This window comes from Aotus nancymaae, unplaced genomic scaffold (genome assembly GCF_030222135.1).
Source record: "Aotus nancymaae isolate 86718 unplaced genomic scaffold, 86718_ANA_hifiasm-v0.15.2.pri h1tg000057l, whole genome shotgun sequence".
Taxonomy (NCBI): Eukaryota; Metazoa; Chordata; class Mammalia; order Primates; family Aotidae; genus Aotus; species Aotus nancymaae.
Window position 1 is genome coordinate 41,186,394 of NW_026988471.1, and position 22,220 is coordinate 41,208,613.

The 22,220-nt window shown below is 41.9% G+C and overlaps 1 protein-coding gene across 2 annotated transcripts in view; it reads right to left on the reverse strand.

Annotated features, from left to right (window-relative positions):
• Positions 1–1,057: 1,057 nt before the first annotated feature.
• LOC105716118 (histone deacetylase complex subunit SAP18-like) overlaps positions 1,058–22,220 on the reverse strand; it is a 30,806-nt gene continuing 9,643 nt past the window's right edge. The window contains exons 1-2 of one of the 2 annotated variants that reach the window (XM_064364276.1): positions 3,229–3,276; positions 1,058–1,711 (exon numbers count right to left, since the gene is read on the reverse strand). In XM_064364276.1, the coding sequence (XP_064220346.1) occupies positions 1,206–1,667 (462 nt within the window). In that variant the 5' untranslated portion in view covers positions 1,668–1,711; positions 3,229–3,276 and the 3' untranslated portion in view covers positions 1,058–1,205. Of the gene's footprint in view, positions 1,712–3,228; positions 3,277–22,220 lie in introns of those variants that run through there. The other variant, XM_064364277.1, reaches the window with a different exon arrangement.

Here is a 22,220-nt window from a genome sequence, read left to right on the forward strand (position 1 = left end):
AAATAAGATCAAACTATGTAGATTACTTTTGTTTTTGTTTTTGTTTTTGTTTTTATTTGAGAGGGAGTCTTGTCTTGCTCTGTGGCCCAGGCTGGAGTGCAATGACGGGATCTCGGCTCACTGCAACCTCTGTCTCCCAGGTTCAAGCAATTCTCCTGCCTCAGCCTCCTGAGTAGCTGCCACCACACCCGGCTAATTTTTGTATTTTTAGTAGAGACTGGGTTTCACCATGTTGGCCAGGCTGATTTCAAACCCCTGACCTCAAGTGATCCTCCCCACTTAGCCTCCCAAAGTGCTGGGATTACAGTCATGAGCCACCTTGCTGGCCCCAGGTAGATTACTTTGTAACCTGCTTTTTTCACTCAACAGTATATGGTCATAGTCTTTCCACATCATCAAACATTTCTCCAACATCGCTCTTAGTAACTTTGTAAATTCTTTGCTGTGGCTATGCTATTGTTTCTATGGTCCCTAAATTTGGACTTTTGGTTTGTTACCAACTTTATTTAGAGTGCTGAAATAAAGGCCCTTGACTTTTTCCTGGGAGTGAAATTATGGGTCAGTGGGCAAGCACATTTCTTAAGATTTTAATGAGTAGTGCCAGAATGTTTGTACCCATTTATGCTCCCAGTAGTAACAAATAAAAATGTGGCTTCACTTTTTCAAGAAGAAACTTTTTATTTTGGACTATATTTGTATCTACAGAAAAGTTGCAATTATAGCATGAGTTTCTGAAAACACTTCACCCAGTTTATCCTAATGTTGGTACATTACCTGACCATAGTGCATTTGTCAAAATTCAGAAATTTAAATTGGTACATCATAACTAAATAAACTGCAGGCTTTATTCACATTTCACCAGTTTTTTCCACTAAGGTTCTTTTACTGTTCCAGGATCCAGTCCAGGACACCACACCGTATTTTGTGTGTCATCACTTTTTATTTTATTTATTTATTTATTTATTTATTTATTTTTATTACATACATATATTTAACAGTACAGTTTTACACAGAATGCTAAGAGCACTTTTCTTCATATTTTACAGAAGGGCTTGAAACATACGGACTTTCTATTAGTAATCATACGACAGCACATCCAAATCTAATTCCTAAATAGATAATTTGTTTGGAATTTAAAGGCTTAATGGTAATAATCAGGGGGGGGAAAGTTTATTTTACACAACTGACCGAAAAATAAATAGAATTTAATATGGTCTCATGCGCCCTGAAGGAGGGGGTGCCCGATTTGGAGGGGTAATTGCTATGTTCAAGTAATCTCCTATCTGGAACTTCTGTGACTGCAGCGTCATGGAATCATCAGTCCCCTTTCTGCCAGACATGGTGCTGCCAATCTCCTTAACTCGATAGCCAGGTCTTTTAACATCTGTAAAAACGATTGCAAAATTGAAGTGAGTGCCCTTCTTTCTAGCTTCTGGGTAGACTTCGTTTACTAAGCTTGTCAGTTCTTTCAAGGTTGCATCCATCCAAGTGTAGATCTGCAACTCGCTAGACGGTACGTTTCCCCGGGAGAACTCGTCCATTCGGTGGTAGCGGCCGTTATTGGTGGTGAAGACCCGCAGCCACAGCGGGCATATCTTCTCGCGGTCGATTGGCTTCTCTGGCTCCTTCTCAATTTCCTCCTGGATAACGCACGATTCCACCGCCATCTTCCTCCTATGGCCCGCGAGACCCTCGCCCTGACCTCCGACCCCTGCAGCGAGCATGAACACCATGTCATCACTTTTTAAATATTATTTGTTATCAACTGCAGGAATGTCCCTGGTGTTTTGGGGGCTTGCTGTCTCTAATGGTAACTACTGGTTATTCATTGCTTCGGGGTATGTCTTGTTTCTGCCTATACGTGCTCCATCAGCAAAGTTTACTGTTGCATGGGCGATTTAGAGGAATTGATCATGGTGGCTTACTGCCCCCACTCTAACTTTGAAAAGAGCCAAGGGGAAGGCTCTTTATGTGGGAAAGAACATATATGTGTTCCTACTGCATCTCCCATGTGAATGTCATGCAGGAAACATTTATAAACAACAGCACCAAAATTGGATTTTGCTCTATATTTGGAAAATTTGGCCCTTCATTACAAAGCAAGCTGATGTTATCTTATTTAGTTCATTCTTTTGCTCATCTCCTGTAATTATTAAATTACAGAGCCATATTTCCAAAGCTCTAAGGAAAAAAAAATGGATTAGGAATAAAATCTTTTAAGCTCCTTTAGAAAAGCTCCGGATTCATTTATGAATGGTGGATGCAGAGCCCAGGGAATGATCTATTCTGAGCCATCCTGGGTGAATGATTGGCTTCATTTTCCATAGTTCTACAATGTTCACTCTCTAATGTAGAACAAGGATGATACCTTTAATATTTCGTTCCTGGATGTATTCTTGATTGCTGCATGACCTGATCCCCAGGGGCAAAAGTGAACGAAGGAATGAGGAGTCATGAAATCCGTGAATGATCAGGAGGAAGAAAACAATTTAAAAACCCAGGGAAACAAGGCTGCTGAGTTGTTTATCAGACTCTTCTGAATTACTCCATTTTGATCTTTCGGAGTTAGTCCTCACTTTTCTTAGAACTGTCAAACTGAAGAAGTCTTTGTTCTTTCCATAGAGAGGCCCATTTCTCTTAGGTGACTCGAAAACTTAACAAATAATCAGTGAGCTATTAGAACAGCTCTCCTACCAGCATTCACAGGCTATTATCCTCCTAGCTCCAAATCTGTCTGAAACCATGATTGATTCACTTATATTTTCATTTTCTCTGAGAGTCCAATTTGGACTCTTTTCAGCAAGGTTCCTTGGGGACACCTATTTGTTTCTCTGGGCAGTCCAGCTTTGGCTTAGGATTTCCCCCAGGCTGTCACCATCCCTCTCATTCCAAAGGAAAGTGCTGTGGGCTGAGCTTGCAGGTTCAGCTGGGGAGTCTTTGGGAAGGACTCTTCTGGAGAGTGCTGCTGTGACTATTTTCCTCCCAGACAGCCCTGCCAGGATGTGGCTCTGCAGGCCAGATTTGAATTCCAAATACAGGGCCCATTTGCCTCATTATGTTTTGTGTCTTTATGAGGGGGAAATTAGAGCAGAAGAACATTTCTAACATGATGCTATTGAAACCCCCAGCAAGCCATATCCTCACGGAGCACTCCACATTGTCCTCACTTCTGTGACCAGAAAACAAGCCCTTAATTGTTGCCTAAAGACCCAAGACAAAGTGACATACCTTGCTCAATCCCAGTAACTCACAGCTTAATAGCATGGCTCATACTCTGCTTCCAGCACCTTCTAGCTTGCAACAGCATCCTTAAGATTGGCTTATTTATAATCAGCTTGGAGACGAAGGATTGAAACCAAAGTGGCAACAGAAACAGACCAAATTTCTCTCTACAGCTTCCTGAGAAAGCTGTCCTTCCCAGCCTTCTCATTAACCAAGAGAGTAGATGTCTAGTATACATTTGTCTCTCTTTTAAACATTTTATATCTCTGTCTTTGATGAATTCCATCAATGAAGCTTTTCTGGTGCCAGGCACTCATATCAGTATCTTAAAATTTGGCCCCCAATTTTTTCAACCAAAGATATAGCAAAATCTTAGAGATCTCTGTATTCATAACAATTAGAGCATCTGAAATTGGCTAAAGAATTATTTCATCAGTTCAATTCAAGTCAAGACGTACCAAAGCCTATGCCTAAGAAAAAGATGCTAAATGCCTTATAGGCATGAACTCAAGAGGCTCTCCTTGCCACCTTCTTCTAATGCATTTAAGGAAAGGGAGCTTGTCTCCCATCTTAGTCCATGCTGCAGGCCCCATCTCCCTGCCCTGCCAGGTCACCTGGTCCCTTCCTCTGGTCTCTGCTTCTCCTTGGCCCTTTGTTTGTGCCACTACTAATAACAACCTGGAACTTTGGGATCTCCTTCCTTCACATCCTGGGTGTCAGGGAGTGGGTCGGTAATGCCAGGGGAGGATGGGTGTCCCCCACCTGCCTTGTCCTTCTGATTCTGTAATACAAGTACTGTGGTGGTTGCAGATTGAGCAGTAGTACTGCACAACTGTCACTGAAACACTAGGGTTCAGCCTAGGTCCTGCTGCTGGCAGCATAGAAAGCCAATCACCGAGACAACAATTACAGCCAAAGAGAAGGCTCAGCCTCCCAAAGTGCTGGGATTACAGGCATGAGCCATCGCGCCCGGCAGTGGTTTGTTTTTTGTTGTTGTTCTTGTTTTGAAATGAGGTATCACTCTGTCACTAAAGCTGGAGTGCAGCAGCTTAATCTCAGCTCACTGCAACCTCTGCCTCCCAGGCTCAAGTGGTCCTCCCACCTCAGCCTCCGGAGTAGCGGGGACCACAGGTACACGCCACCATCCCCAGCTGATTTTTTTGTATTTTTGGTAGAGATGGGGTTTTGTGATGCTGCCCAGGCTGATCTCAAAATCCTGGGCTCAAGCAATCTGCCAGCCTTGGTTTCCCAAAGTGTTGGGATTATAGGCATAAGCCAGCGTGGCTGACAGCACTATTTTTAGTGGGAACAGAGGGGAACTGAAGGATGTCTATGTGTTGAACATTGAAACCCCCAAACTTCTTCCCCTATTGGCTTCCAAGCCTACATCTTCCAGACAGGAAATTGCAGGCATCTTCTTGGGGAATGTGACTTAATAACATCAGGGGACCTCTAAAGACAGGACCCAGCCAGCAAGAATAAGACCTACAGTAATCAATAGGGATTTCAATCAGCCAGAGACATTGGCATTAGATGAAAATCTCTATGAGGCTGGGCACAGTGGCTCACACCTGTAATCCCAGTACTTGGAGAGGTCAAGGTGGGTGGATCACCTGAGGTCAGGAGTTCAAGACCAGCCTGGCCAACATGGTAAAACTCTGTCTCTACTAAAGATACAAAAAAAAAAATTAGCCAGGTGTGGTGGTGGGCACCTATAATCCTAGCACTTTGGGAGGCTAAGGTGGGGAAATCACTTGAGGCCAGGAGTTTGAGACCAGCCTGGCCAAATGGTGAAACCCTGTCTCTACTAAAAATAAAAATAAAAAATTAGCCAGGCATAGTGGTGCACACCTGTAATCCCAGCTACTTGGGAGGCTGAGGTAGGAGAATTGCTTGAACCCAGCAGACGGAGGTTGCTGTGAGCCGGGATCATGCCACTGCACTGCAGCGTAATTAACAGAGCAAGTCTTCATCTCAAAAAAAAAAAAAAGATGAAAACCACTATGAGAAAAAGATAGAAGCAAACTGACAGAGACCACATCAGGTGAACAAAATTTTTTTAAAAAAGCGGGTGGGAGGACTGCAATACAAGGGATAAGGGAAAAAGTTAAGTCAGGGTTCCCAACCCCTTCGCCTTAGACCTTTACCAGTCCATGGCCTCTTAGGAACCAGGCCACACAGCAGGTGAGCAGCCGATAAGTGAGCGAAGCTTCATCTGTATTTATAGCCACTCCCCATCGCTCTCATTACTGCCTGAGCTCCGCCTCCTGTCAGATCATCGGTGGTATTAGATTCTCACAGGAGTGCGAATCCTATTGTGAAATGTAAGGGGAAATGTTCTCACATGTCCCAGGGACAGAAGCCAGGCTCATTCTGCACATTTATTGTGGGGACTCAGGGATAACAGGACAGATCTTCACAAATCCTGCTTACAGTAGGGTCCCAGAGCTCTGGGGAGAAATGGAAAAGGAATTTTTGACATGTCAGCACTGTGAACATTACTGACTCAAAGAGAGAGACCTGCAGGAAAGAGGTCACTAGGAAGAGAATTTTCGACGAGACCATGACAGTGCCCATGACAGAACAAGACATGCTTTAAATCTACCAAGATTCAAAGCCATGTTATGAGAGGACTTTTCTATCCCATTTGCCATCCCTCTGTTCCTACATCTGGGCATTGGAAAGATAAAAACTGGGCAGCAGGCTCAAAGTTGGTGGATTTGAGAGAACTCACCAGAGTGAACTAAAGAAAAACACCAAGCACCCACTTCTTGCCACCCACCTGAAGCAGACCTAAGTTGGAGGAGGAAAGAAATTTAGACAGTAAATGAAGTTCAGAGTTTTTATTAAGATCTTGGATGGATAATTCAATTTATAAATTGAGACTAGGCTTATGTCTTAAAGTGACTCTAAGATTTATTATCTAAGAATGAATAGAAAAGTCTTGGACCTGCCAGAGTTTTTATCCAGAAGTAAAAAAAGATTATCCCACTGGAAAAAAAATGTGTCTTTTCTCCCCTATGGTATTTTTGTTACAGCAACCCACTGAAATTTTTAAAGGAAGTTGGAAACAAAAAAAGAGGAGAAGTTGTGTTTCGGTTATTCACCAGTGATGCTTGTCCAATATACTAAAATCCATCTATTACAAATATTCATCTCTCTTCTCTTAGTGTGTTTTCTTTTAATGTATGGATGGTGACTTTTGTCAAAACAAGTTTTATATCTTAATTTTAAATGTATTGTTTTCTCCTTTTAAAAATATGTGTGTATATATAAATATCTATACATATATTTATATTTAAAATGTATATGTATATATTATGCATTTGTCTATATGTAGATATAAATGTATGTGTATATATTATATATATACATATATTTTTCTGTGTATATAATATATATGTATGTCTATATGTATAGGTGTGTATACATTCATACACATATATGTATACATGCACAGAAAAATATATGTATATATAATATATACACATATGAAAAATGTATGTATATATGTATATGTGTGTATACATCCACACACATATATTTTAAAAAGAAGAAAACAATACATTTAACATCGAAATATAAAGCTTGTTTTAACAAAAGCCACCATCCATAAATTAAAAGACAACAGACTAAGAGAAAGGAGGTGAAACATTTATAATAGATAAATTATATGTAGAAAAAAATGTGTATGTATATATTTATATAAAAATATGTGTATACACACACACACACACACACACACACATATATATATATATATACACACACATATTTTTGAGACAGGTTCTCGCTCCATCTCCCAGGCTGGAGTGCAGTATTGCAATCGCAGTTTACTGCAACCTCAACCTCCTAGGCTCAAGCAATACGCCTACCTCAGCCTTTCCAGTAGGTGGGACCACAGGTGCACATGACTGCGCCTAACTAATTTTTTAAAATTTTTTGTAGCAATAGGGTCTCACTATGTTGCCCAGGCTGGTCTTGAACTCCTGGGCTCAAACAATCTTCCAGCCTCCCAAAGTGCTGGGATTACAGACATGAGCCACTGTGCCCAGCCTCCTTTAAAAATATTTTAAAAGAAATACTGTGACACTTGGGAGGCTGAGGTGGGACAATCGCTTGAACCCAGAAGGTGAAGGTTGCAGTGAGCCAAGAACATACCACTGTACTCCAGCCTGGGCAACACAGCGGGACTCCGTCTTAAACAAACAAACAAACAAACAACAGAGAAATACTGTGATGGTTAATTTTATGTGTCAACATGGCTGGGCTAAGGGATGCCCAGATAAGGGTGTTTATGGAGGTATTAGTATTTGAATCGGCAGACTGAGTAAAGATCATCCTCACTCATGGTGATGGGCATCATCTAATTTGTCAAGAATCTGAATAGAACACAAAAGCAGAGGAAAGGCAAATTTGCTCTCTTTGAGCTGGGACATCTACCTGCCCTTGGACAGCAGAATACCTGGTTCTCAGACCTTCAGTCCAGACTGAATTATACCAATGGCTTTCTAGGTTCTCCAGTTTGCAGACAACATATCATGGGGCTTCTTGGATCCCAATATCATATGAGCCAATTCCTTAAATAAGTAAATCAATCCTATTGGTTCGTTTTTCTGGAGAACTCTGAATAATACACATACTTTCCCTTTAATGGTTTTAAAGTTTTAGGCCTGGTGTGGTGGCTCACACCTGTAATCCCAGCACTTTGGGAGGCCAAGGTGGGAGGACTGCTTAAGCCCAGGAGTTCAAGACCAGCCTGGGCAACATGGTAAGAACCCATCTCTAAAAAATTTTAAAGTTTTGTTTCTCATGCACAGATGTTTAATTCAGCTGGAATTTGCTTTTTTGTGTATGGTATGGGATAGAGCTTTGTTTTTATCTTTTTATAGAAAATCAATTTTCCTATTCCCATTTATTGAACATCCACCCTTTCCATGGATCTGACAAAGCACACCTATCATATACCAAGATCTCACAATATTTGGGTTCCGTTTTGGGAATCTTTGTTCTGTTCCACCGATCTATTTGTTTATTCTGCATGAATATCTACCATATAAATTACTCTAGACTTATAATGCCTTGATTTCTGGTGCTAATTCTTCTTTTTCAGAATTAGGTTTGAATTGTCACAGCTGTTCATCTTCTATATGAATTTAAGAAATGTTTGTCAAAGGGCTACCAAAAACAATTTATTGGGAATTTTTGTTAGGATCACTTTGAATTTATAGATCAATTTGGGCTGAATTACCATTATGAGATTACTGAGTCTTCCCTTTCATAAACATGGTTTCTTTGGTTCTTCTTATGTGATTTTAAATGTACTTTTACAGTTTTTATAATGGCAGTTTACCTTTTATTTTTATTTTTAATTTTTATTTTTTTTGAGACAGAGTCTTGCTCTGGTGCCCAGGCTGGAGTGCAGTGGCGCGATCTCGGCTCACTGTAACCTCTGCCTCCTGGTTTCAAACAATTCTCCTGTCTCAGCCTCCTGAGCAGCTGGGACTACAGGTGCATGCCACCAAACCCAGCTAATTTTTTGTATTTTTTTTTTTTTTCAGTAGAGACGGGGTTCCACCATATTGGCCAGGCTGATCTCGAACTCCTGACCTAGTGATCCACCCACCTGGGCCTCCCAAAGTGCTGGGATTACAGGCGTGAGCCATCATGCCAGTGGAGTTTGCCTTTTATTTGTAAATATCTTATTGTCTTGCTAATATGAATGGTCTCTCTCTTATTGTTTATGTTCCTTTTCCTTTTCAAGACAGGGTCTCACTCTGTCACCTAGGCTGGAGGGCAGTGGCATGATCACAGCTCACTGCAGCCTCAACCTTCCCAGGCTCCGGTGATCCTCCCACCTCAAGCTTCTGAGTAGCTCGGACTATAGGCACACACCACTCCACTTGGTTAATTTTTGTATTTTTTTGTGAAGATGAGATTTCACCATGTTGTCCAGACTGGTCTTGAACTGCTGGACTCAAGGGATCCTCCAACCCTGGCCTCCCAAGGTTCCAGGATTACAGGCATAAGCCACCACGCCTGGCCTATTGTTTCTGCTCTAATTGGCTATTTCTTTTCTTTCTTTCTTTTTTTTTTTTGAGACAGAGTCTTACTTTGTCACCCAGGCTGGAGTGCAATGGCATGGTCTTGGCTCACTGCAACCACCGCCTCCCTGGTTCAAGCGATTCTGCCACCTCAGCCTCCCTAGTAGCTGGGACTACAGGCATGTGCCACTGTACCTGGCTAATTTTTGTATTTCTAGTAGAGACAGGGTTTCACTATGTTGCCCAGGCTGGTCTCAAACTCCTGACCTCATGATCCGTCTGCCTCAGCCTCCCAAAGTGCTGGCATTACAGGCATGAGCCACCATGCCCAGCCTCCTTTTTTTCTGTTTTGAGACAGAGTCTCACTCTGTCACCCAGGCTGGAGTGCAGTGACACAATCTTGGCTCACTGCAACCTCCACCTCACAGGTTCCAGCGATTCTCCTGCCTCAGCCTCCTGAGTAGCTGGGATTATAGGCACATACCACCATGCCTCGCTAATTTTTTTTTTGTATTCTGCATTCACTGGGTTCAGCTTTTTGCTCATTCTGTAGCCTTTTTTTTTTTTTTTTTTTTTTTTTAAGATGGAGTCTTGCTCTGTCTTCCAGGCTGGAGTGCAGTGGCTCGAGCTCCACCTCTCGTGTTCAAACAATTCTCCCTGCCTCAGTCTCCCCAGTAGCTGGGATTACAGGTACCCACCGCCACACCCGGCTAATTTTTGTATTTTTTAGTAGAGACACTGTTTCAACATGTTTGCCAGGCTGGTCTTGAACTCCTGACCTCAGGTAATCCACCCCCGCCTTTGCCTCCCAAAGTTCTGGGATTACAGGTGTGAGCCACCATGCCTGGCCCATTCTCTAGCCTTAAGTTGAGCACTAAATGATATGTTTTCAATATTTTTGTTTACTAATAAAGACACTGCTTTATCTGCATCCCACAGTGCTTGATAATTTGCTAGTGTATTTTACAGGTTTTCATTGTCATTCAGTTCCAAATATTTGGTACCTTTCACTGTCTCCTTTTTCAACGCATCAATTATTAACAAGTGAGCCTTTTGGTTTACAAACAGTGTAATTTCTGGGCTTTCCCTTTATTATTGGTTCCTAATTTTATGGCATTGTGATAAGAAACACTCTATGTGATAAAATTTCTTTAATATTTGTAACTCTTTTTAAAAAAATTATCTAACTTGGATCAGAGAGTGGTCCACTGTTTAAAAAAATACTTTACATGCATGCTTGATAAGAATTCATGTTCTCTATTTGTTGGGTATGTGCTTCTATACAAACCTACCAGACCACATTTGTCAGTTCTCTTGTTCAAGTCATTAATATCATTGTTTTTATCTGCTTTTTTTTTTTTTTTGAGACAAAGTCTCACTCTGTTACCCAGGCTGGAGTACAGTGGTGCTCATGGCTCACTGCAGCTTCAACCTCTTGAGCTCAAGCGATCCTCCCACCTCAGCCTCCTGAGTAACTTGGACTACAGGCGTGCACCACTACACCTGGCTAATATTTTTAGAGGCGAGGGTTTTACCATGTTGCCCAGGCTGGTCCCAAACTCCTGGACTCAAGTTGCCCAGGCTGGTCTCGAACTACTGGACTCAAGTGTTCCTCCCACCTGAGTGACAGCAACAACAGCCTATCTGGAGTGACTGCTGCCATCGCACTGGCTGCAGTAGGGAGGCGCGCGGCCAGGGCTGCACACTGTGTGGAGCCAGAGATAAGTGGGAGCCCAGCCCCTTCTGAGTTGGTGGGGTGGGCGCTCCCCGGGTGCAGCTGCAGCCATCCTAGTCATGGCTGTGGGTCCAGGCCTCCTGCTCCTCCCGGCAGCCCTGCCTGGAGGGCAGCTATAGCTGCCCAAATCAGCTGCTGTCCTGGGCCTCCCTGTGCTCTTGCTGGGGAGCAGGGGGCAGGAACAAGCAGGAACCCTGCCCTCCCTGGTGTAACTTCAGACCTGGGCCTCCATGGAGCAGGCAGGAACCCCACCCCACCCCAGGGGCAGCTGCAGCCACTCAAACCGTGGCTGTGGACCAAGGCATCCCTGCACTCTTGGGGGCTCAAAAAGGCCCACCTGAGCTTGCAGGCTGGGAAATGCCTGCTGTCACTGCCTGGCTTCTCCCTGCTGTTGGTGCCCGCCCCAATCTCAGAGCTAAGTTGGGGCCAAGACAGCCAGATGAGCACATGCTCAGCGAAGTGGTGATATGCCAGCCCTCTGCCACCTTGGCCCCCTCTGGATTTCTGGTTCCCATGAGCATGAGAGGGAAGTCAAGTGGGGGCTGAGGGCAGCTCAGTACTGGCTTTCAGAAGCCTCTTGGCAGGAACAGCCTGGGCACCATGAACAGCAGAGGGAGGCAGACAGGCTCCTGGGTGGAAGAGGGAGGGTCCCCCATGAGGCCCCAAGGCTGGGGCTGGGCTGCCTGTACTGCAAACCAGAGTAGGAACTTGTGGTGCCTTTTCTGGGTCCGCCCATGGCCGCGCATGAAGCAACTGGTATGCACTTCCTCCCCTCTGAGATGCATAAAAGCCCAGGCTCAGTCCGAGCTGGGCAGACCTCAGGATGACCAGATGCAGAGAGGAGCTACCCACTCCAGGCCCTCCTCTTTGCTCAGAGCTGCAGAGATGCTGGGACAACCTACCTGCAGAGAGGAGCTTTCCACCCCAGGGTCTCCACTTTGCTAGGAGCTAAACACCTGTTGGGATACCCTGGCTGCGGAAAGGAACTGCCCCCTGTGGTACATTGAGCTGTTCTAGCACTTAACAAAACTCCTCTTCATCTTGCTCACCCTCCTGCTCACCCTCCACTTATCTGTGTACCTTATTCTTCCTGGTCATAGGACAAGAACTCAGGACCACGGAATGGCAGGGCTAAAAGAGCTGTAACACAAACAGGGCTGAAACATGCCCCTTACTCACCATGTTGTAGGTGAAGAGAAGGAGAGAAGAGCTGCAGCCCACTGGGAAGCCCAGACCTGGGAATTCCCTGAGCCAGGGTTGTGACTCCCTCTTTGGGGCCCTGTGGTTCCTGGTGTCTTCAAGCTTCTGAATGCTTGTTCCCTGATTCCAGCCACAGAAGCTGCTTGTAGTGCACCTGGTCCAGCCACAGCCTCACAGAGAGCCAGTGCCCGTGCCAGCACCTGGAGCTGCTCACCCAGCATGTCTGACTGTGCAGTGGCCAGACCCCATACTCACTTACACACCCCTTGCTTGACAGGTGTGGGACCCACGTCTGACTTGCTTGACAGGCGTGGGATCCAAGCTGGTAGCATGAGCCAAACATAGCCTGCCAGGCCAAGAGGGTGAAATGACTCCAGTGGGCCTGAGCAAAACTTGGGGAAAGATACCACTAGCCACAGAGGTTTCCCACTAGAAAAATGACACCTCAAATGTCCCATAACTGTAGCGCCCAAATTGGTCTCCCTCTGTGCTGAAAATACAGGCATGAGCCACCATGCCTGGCGATCTTTTTTTTCTTTTTCTTGTATTTGTTTCTTTTTCTAACTAACCAGCTTAGATCTTTTTTTTTTAATTAAAAACTTTTTCAAACATTTTTAATAGTTAATGCATTCAAAGCATTTTTTAAGGCTGGGCAAGTTGGCTTATGCCTATATTTCCAGCACTTTGAAGGCCGAGGCATGAGGATTGCTTGAGCTCAGGAGGTCGAGACCAGCACCGGTAACACAGTGAAACCTGTCTCTACAAAAACGTACAAAAATTAGCAAGACATGGTGGTGCACACCTGTAGTCCCAGCTACTCGAGAGGCTTGGGTGGAAGGATTGCTTGAGTCCAGGAGGCAGAGGTTGCAGTGAGCCATGACTGTGCCACTGCACTTCAGTCTGGGTGACAGAGTGCCTGTCTCAAAAAAAAAATTTTTTTTTTTTAAATTACACAGTGAAAAAGCTTGCTCCCACCCTGTCTCCTTAAACCCAATGCGTCCCATTCCCAGGCAATCTCTATTCTCCCTGAGTAATACTTTTTGGCTATAACATGATTGGCAATTGACTTTTGGAACTCCAGTTCTGCTAGCTAGCCTGCTGCCTACACACACTGCAGTAATTTCATTAAGCTTGCAGTAATGTGATCACATAATTTATATCACTAAATTTTTGGACCCCATTTAGAACTTTTTGGGTTCATAATGAAACATGAATCTATATTTATTCTCCCACCCCTTTGCCACATAAAAGGTGGCATACTGTATATGCTGATGTGTACCTAGCTTTCTCCATTCAATGATATTTCTTGGAGATCTTGCCATAGGTAGATAAGAGCTTCCTACTTCTTTATTGTGGCTACCTAGTGTTCCATCGTTGGCTGTCTCAGACATTATTCACTTGGTCATATTTTGGGGGCAAATGAATTATTTACAATCTTTTCTATTATACTATGCACAGTGAATAACCTTATACATATATGAATTCACACGTGTGGGTATATCTGTGGTATAAATTATCAGAAATGGTATTGCTTGATCAAGAGATACATGCATTTGTAATTCTGACAAAAATTGATAAATTGAATTCCAGAGAGGCTGAAACAATTGATATTCCCATCCACTGTTTCCCCCAAAGCTTCACCTATGGAGTATTTGAATTTACGACAATTTGATAGGTGAAAAATGGCACCTCCGTCTAGATCGAAATTGCTTTTCTCTTATTCTGAAAGATGTTGAGTATATTTTCATGTACTTAAGGGACTTTATATTTTCTATGTAAAACTGTCTGTATGCTTTGCTCATTTTTCTATTTGGTTGTTGATTCTTATTTAATTGATTATTGATCATAAGCTCTGTTTTTTTTTTAATTATTATTTTTTTGAGACAGAGTTTCACTCTTGTTGCCCAGGCTGGAGTGCAATGGTGTGATCTCAGCTCATTGCAACCTCTGCCTCCCAGGTTCAAGCGATTCTCCTGCCTCAGCCTCCCAAATAGCTGGGATTACAGGCATGTGCCACCTCACCCGGCTGATTACAGGCATGTGCCACCTCACCCAGCTAATTTTGTATTTTTAGTAGAGATGGGGTTTCTCTATGTTGGTCAGGCTGGTCTCGATCTTCTCATCTCAGGTGATTTGCCCACTTCGGCCTCCCAAAGTGCTGGGATTACAGGCATGAGCCACCGTGTCTGGCCTAAAAAATTATTTTTTAAGCTTTTATATATATTAGGAGGCCTGGTCCTTTGGGATGCAGTTCCAAGTTTTGGTTTTTTTTCTAAGCTTTTCATTTGTTTTTTGACTTTGCTTCTTTCTTTCTGCTATGCAAAACTGTACAGCCAAGGTTGGAATGACCACTTCTTTATGCCACAGTTAAGAAGGAATTCTCCGATGTTTCCTTCTAGTACTTTTATGGTTTTATGTTGTACATTTATCTTTAACCTTTAACCACTGGGAGTTTTTCTGGTGTATGCTTTGTGGGAGGCAATTTCTTTTTCCAGATAACTTTCTGATTGTTTCAATACAACTTATTAAATAGTCTATCTTTCATTCACTGATTTGAGATAGTCCTCTTAACATATGGGGGTAGGGGAGAGAGCGGGGGGTGGGGTGTGGGGGTGGGAAGGATAACATGGGGAGAAATGCCAGATATAGTATGCACCTAAAGTTAAATAAATAAATTTAAAAAATATATATTTTCTCATGTATTTTAATCTTTTTGATTTTTTTTTTTTTTTTTTTTTTGAGACAGAGTTTCGCTCATTACTCAGGCTGGAGTGCAATGGCGCGATCTCAGCTCACCGCAACCTCCGCCTCCTGGGTTCAGGCAATTCTCCTGCCTCAGCCTCCTGAGTAGCTGGGATTACAGGCACGCGCCACCATGCCCAGCTAATTTTTTGTATTAGTAGAGACGGGGTTTCACCATGTTGATCAGGATGGTCTCGATCTCTTGACCTCGTGATCCACCCGCCTCAGCCTCCCAAAGTGCTGGGATTACAGGCTTGAGCCACCGTGCCCGGCCAATCTTTTTGATTTTCTATTGTTTTATTGACATGTCTATTCATTCATCAATGCTTGATTGTTTCATTTTTGAGGGCTGAATGTTTTTTTTTTTTTTTTTTTTTTTTTTTTTTTGAGACGGAGTTTCGCTCGTTGCCCAGGCTGGAGTGCAATGGCGCGATCTCGGCTCACCGCAACCTCCGCCTCCTGGGTTCAGGCAATTCTCCTGCCTCAGCCTCCTGAGTAGCTGGGATTACAGGCACGCGCCACCATGCCCAGCTAATTTTTTGTATTAGTAGAGACGGGGTTTCACCATGTTGACCAGGATGGTCTCGATCTCTTGACCTCGTGATCCACCCGCCTCGGCCTCCCAAAGTGCTGGGATTACAGGCTTGAGCCACCGCGCCCGGCCTGGGCTGAATGTTTTAAGACCTGGTAGGGCCAGTTCCCATAAAATAGATCTACTTTTTTTCAGTTTTATCCTCATCATTCTCATTTATTTTTCCATGGGAATATTAGAATCAGCATATCTAATTCTAAAAAGTGTCAGCATTTTTGTTGCTCCTACATTTATAAATTAAGTTAGAGAATTTAAGTCTTTATGAAGTTGAGTCTTCTGATCCAAGCACATGCAATGTTTTTGCATTTGTTCAGGTCTCCTTTGTGTCCCTCAGTGCTATTTTTTAAGTTTTCTTCATAAAGGTCATATATATATATACACACACACACATACTTTTTTTTTTTTTTTGAGAGAGAGGGAGCCTCACTCTGTCACCCAGGCTGGAGTGCAGTGGCATGATCTCAGCTCACTGCAACCTCCACCTCTTGGGTTCAAGCAATTCTCATGCCTCAGCCTCCCTAGTAGCTGGAGTTACAGGTGTGCACCACCACTCCCAGCAAAGTTTTGTATTTTTAGTAGAGATAGGGTTTTTTCCATGTTGGCTAGGCTGGTCTCGAACTCCTGGGATCAAGTGATCTGCCTGCCTCGGCCTCCCAAAGTGTTGGGACTACAGGCATGAGCCACTGCGTCCGATCAGGTCTTATACATTTTTTCATTAAACTGATTCCTAGTTATTTGTACTTGCTGCTATCAAATGGTGCTTGACATTCATTCTTATCTACCTTTCTGTTCCCTACTGAAATACAGGGCTGAAAGGCTAAATAAATAAATAAATAAATAAATCACATTTCCCAGACTATGTGACAGCAAGTTCTGGATATGATTTAGCTTTGATGAATCAAATACATACATACAAACACAAGAAGATGGAAAAGATGTGGAGCCCTTGTCCTCCTGCTGTGGTGGCTGGCAAGCCAGGTTGAAATGATTACCCATGAACTCAATATTCCAGTGTCTAATCACTACCTTTGCGGACATGAGAAGATTGTGATGGCAGCAGCAGTGACAGCTTCCTGACATCTGAATTACAGTTATGATGATATGACTTTGAAATCATTAATCCCACGACAGTCCTCCACTTTATGTATCTTCTAAAAGTTTATCTAGTACTCACATAATACATGCTAGCTGCCAGAAACTGTTATAAGCAATTTTTCAAAATTACATATGTGAAGACTTAAATAATTGCAAGTCTGGCAATGATATTGGAAGCAGCTAATTTCCCATCTTCTTTTGTACCTGAAATTCTTGGAGTGATTTTGGTTTCCTGAACCAAACCCTGACTGATTCAGGGTTCTTTAGCGTAACTATTATATACTAAGGTCACCTTCTGTCATTATACCTTGTGTTTGTGTGTGTAAAAACAGACTTCAACTCTTTAGTGTGTTAAAATCTCCCATTATGACTGTAAATTTGTCAAATTCTATTAGGTTTGTTTTATATATTTTATTTTTATTTTTTGAGATGGGGTTTCACTCTTGTTGCCCAGGCTGGAGCGCAATGTGTGATCTCGGCTCACTGCAATCTCTGCCTCTTGGGTTCAAGTGATTCTCTTGACTCAGCCTCCTGAGTAGCTGGGATTACAGTTGCCTAAGACCACACCCAGCTAATTTTTCTATTTTTAGTAGAGACGGGGTATCACCATGTTGGCCAGGCTGGTCTCAAACTCCTGACCTCAGGTGATCCACCTGCCTTGGCCTCCCAAAGTGCTGGGATTACAGGTGTGAGCCACCATGCCTGGCCACGTTTGTTTTATATATTTTAATGCTTTTATTTGATTTTTAAAAATGTATGATTCTTATTTCTTGGTAGACTTTCTTTCTGTGAGATAAAATAACCTTTGTGCGTATTTCTCCTTAAATGTTATTTGGCCTGATATCATTATTTTATCATTAATATGATACAATTATATTGTTACACCAACTTTCTTGATGCTAGTAAGTGAGAATTTTGTTTGTTGAGAAAGAAATACATTCACATGGTTCAAAATTTAAAAGGGCATTCAGTGATGTTTTCCTCCCATACCTCACCCCCAGCTACCCAGTTTTCTTCCCTACTGGCATCTGAAATACTTTTTTCCATTCCTTTATTTTTAATTACTGTGTCACATTTTTTAGAAGTGTTTCTTTCTTTCTTATTTATTTTTATTTATTTTAGAAATGAAGTCTGTCACCCACGCTAGAGTGCATGCAGGCTAGAATGCACTCAGGCTGAAGTGCAGTGGTGCAATGACAGTTCACTACAGCTTTTAACTCCAGGGCTCAACTCCTATATAGTTCACTGCAGCCTTTAACTCCTGGGTTCACACCTTAACCTCCCAAGTAGCTAAGACTGCAGGTGTGTGCCACCATGCCTGCGTAGTTTATTTTTATTTTAATTTTTAGAGACAGGGTCTTACTAAATTGCCCAGGCTGGTCTCAAACTCTTGGGCTCAAGTAATCCTCCCTCTTCAGCCTACTGAGTAGCTGAGATTATAGTCAAGGAGTGTTTTTCATAAATAGTAGTTTTAAAATCCAGTCAGAGTCTCTTCTTTTAATAGAGGCATTTAATATATATACATACATATATATATATGTATGTATGTGTGTATATATATATATATACACACACACTAATAGTGATCACAGACATACTTGGATATAGATTTGCCATCTTGTTTTTTTCTACTGTTTTTTTTTTTTTTGCATTTTTATCTCTCTTGCCTTCTACCAGACTGATAAAATTGTCTTTTATTCCATTTTTCTTCTTCTAATAATTAAGTTATATGCTCTATTATTTGTCTTCTAGTCATATCACTTACATTTTAAACATTTTATTTTGTATTTGTATTAGTCTGTTCTCATGCTGCTATAAAGAACTGCCTAAGATGGGATGATTTAGAAAGGAAAGAGGCTTAATTGACTCACAGTTCTGCAGGAGGGAGGCCTCAGGAAACTTACAGTCACGGCAGAAGGGGAAGCAAACACATCCTTCTTCACGTGACAGCAGCAAGTAGAAGTGCCCAGTAGAAGGGGGAAAACCCCTTATAAAACCATCAGATCTTGTGAGAACTCATTGTCATGAAAACAGCATGAGGGTAACCATCCCCATGATCAAATTACCTCCCACCAAGGCCCTCCCATGACACATGGGGATTATGGGAACTATAATTCAAAATGAGAGTTGGGTGGGGACACAGCCAAACCATATCAGTATTTTTCCAGCAAAGTCTAAAGCTAACCAGTATTTCAAGCCTCCTTCTGAACAAAACAACGATCTTAACATTCTTTAGTTTTTTTCTGAAATATCTCCCTTAGTTTTGGCCTAGAATGTAATTATCAGCTTGACTTTAAATACACACACAAAAACTGTTATTACAATTATTATTTTATTTAAGGCTTGTCAACATGTTTTACCAATTTCTCTTTTTCACCTTTTCTTGTGGCATCATGCTGTTTCCTTTTGGATTCATTTTTCTTCTAGCCAAAGCAGTTTTTAGTTGTCCTTTCAGCAAAGGTCTGTTGGTAGTAAGTTCTTTTGGTTCTTGTGTGTGTTATAATATCTCTATTATGCACATACTATTGACAGTTTAGCTGGCATGAAATTCAAAGTTCAAATTCTTTTCCCTCAGTACTCTGAGGGTGTTAGTTCATTGATTTTGGCCAATTATTTGTGTTAAAAATAAGCATACTGTCATTCTGATTCTCATTCCTTTGTAGATAAGTCTTTACCTCCTGGTAGCTTTTAAGAGGATTCTCTTTATTTCCAATATTTTGTCATTCCACTGCAATGTTCTAAATGTACTTTCTTTTTCTTTTTTCTTTTTGTACAGTCTGTCTCAGTATTCAGTGGTTTCAACCTGATAATTTGTGTCCTTCTTAAATGCTGAAAAATTCTTAGCTATGCTATTTTCAAATATTGCTGTCTTCACTTTATTGTTTCCTTCTAGGAAACCCTAGTTTATGTAGGCTGAAATTTCTCAATCTATCCTCCATGACATCAACTGATTACCTTTTTGTTCTGTACTCTAAGAGTTTTCTTCAGTTCCATCTTCCAATTTACTAATTCTCTCTTCAAACATGTCCAGCCTAGTAGTTTTAAATTTCAACTACTATCTTTTTCACAACTACCTGTTCTTATTTCACTGCCTCCTAATCTTACTTCACTGATACCAGACCATCTGTTATATCTTTAAATATTTTAAGTGTACTTTTTATTTTAATGTCTTTTGGATGTGCCTATTATTTATATTTCTTGAGATAAATTCTCCTATTTGTTGGATTTGTAGATTTTCCTTGATAGGGCTGAACCTCCTCAAATACTTTGTAATTTATGTTTGAGAGCTTATCTTGGGAGTTTTTTCCTTGTGCCCTTTCCTATTAATTTCTGTGGTGCTGTGTTCCAGCCTAAGGAGGTACAGGGATCTGAGCTGCACCCCATATTAGGGCTCAGGGGTGTTGCCCCATTCAGATGGCATGATTCCAGATCATGCACTACTGTATAGTGAGATCTCATATGTATAGATGTTTCCCTTCCTCCATGGCCATAGACAAGAGTCTTATTTCTGGTTATAACCCTATAGTAATTATATTACTGCTCCAAATAATCACTACCCTTTCCTATAGGAGGATTGTATTTTCTCATCCCAATAATTTCAGGCTAGGTTATATAACTAGCTTTAACTTTAAGAGTCTCATGCTTCCATGATTTTTTCCTCTGACACAGAATGGCAACATATCCCATAAGAGCATATCCTTCATCCTAGATTCTTAAATGAAGAGGATATGGCACAGAGTTGTAGCCAACCTGTAAAAGATACGTAACATGAACAATAAATAGACCTTTGTAATTGTAAGGCATTAAGACTTGGAAGTTGTTAGTTACTGCTGCATAACTTAGTCCAAAGTCTGATATAAACTTTAAGCCATCTATATAAAAACACGATTACCAATGGAACAGAACAGAGGCCTCGGAGGCAGCACAACATATCTACAACTATCCGATCTTTGACAAACCTGACAAAAACAAGCAATGGGGAAAGGATTCCCTGTTTAATAAATGGTGTTGGGAAAACTGGCTAGCCATGTGCAGAAAGCAGAAACTGGACCCCTTCCTGACACCTTTCACTAAAATTAACTCCAGATGGATTAAAGAATTAAACACAAGACTAACACCATAAAAACCCTAGAAGAAAATCTAGACAAACCCATTCAGGACATAGGCGTAGGCAAGGACTTCATGACCAAAACACCAAAAGCATTGGCAACAAAAGCCAAAATAGACAAATGGGACCTAATCAAACTCCACAGCTTCTGCACGGCAAAAGAAACAGTCATTAGAGTGAATCGGCAACCAACAGAATGCGAAAAAATTTTTGCAGTTTACCCATCGGACAAAGGACTGATATCCAGAATTTACAAAGAACTAAAACAGATTTACAATAAAAAAACAAACAAGCCCATTCAAAAGTGGGCAAAGGATATGAACAGACACTTTACAAAAGAAGACATACATGAGGCCAACAAACATATGAAAAAATGCTCATTGTCACTGGTCATTAGAAAAATACAAATCAAAACTACATTGATATACCATCTCACGCCAGTTAGAATGGCGATCATTAAAAAATCTGGAGACAACAGATGCTGGAGAGGATGTGGAGAAATAGGAACACTTTTACACTGTTGGTGGGAGTGTAAATTAGTTCAACCATTGTGGAAGACAGTGTGGCGATTCCTCAAGGACCTAGAAATAGAAATTCCATTTGACCCAGCAATCCCATGACTGGGTATATAGCCAAAGGATTATAAATCATTCTACTATAAGGACACATGCACACGAATGTTCATTGCAGCACAGTTTACAATAGCAAAGACCTGGAACCAACCCAAATGCCCGTCGATGATAGACTGGACAGGGAAAATGTGGCACATATACACCATGGAATATTATGCAGCCATCAAAAACGATGAGTTTGTGTCCTTTGTAGGGACATGGATGAACCTGGAAACCATCATTCTCAGCAAACTGACACAAGAGCAGAAAATCAAACACCGCATGTTCTCACTCATAGGCGGGTGTTGAACAATGAGAACACATGGACAAGGTAGGGGAGCATTACACATAGGAGTCTGATGGGGGGAAACAGGGGAGGGACAGTGGGAGGTGAGGAGTTGGGGAGAGATAGCATGGGGAGAAATGCCAGATATAGGTGAAGGGGAGGAAGGCAGCAAATCACACTGCCATGTGTGTACTTATGCAACAATCTTGCATGTTCTTCACATGTACCCCAAAACCTAAAATGCAATTAAAAAAAAAAACACGATTTATGCACTCTAGCCTGGGTGATAGACTAAGACTCTGTCTCAAAAACAAACAAACAAACGAACCAAACCTACTTGGCCATAAAAAATTTGCAGCAACATGGATAAATGTGAAAGACATTATGTTAAGTGAAATAAGCCAGGCATAGAAAGGCAAATATTGCATGATCTCACTCATATGTGGAATCTATAATGCTGTTCTCATAGAAGTAGAGAGTAGAGGCTGGGCACAGTGGTTCATGCCTGTAATCCTTGTATTTTGGGAGGCCAATGCAGGTGGATCACTTGAGGTAAGGAGTTTGAGACTAGCCTGGCCAACATGG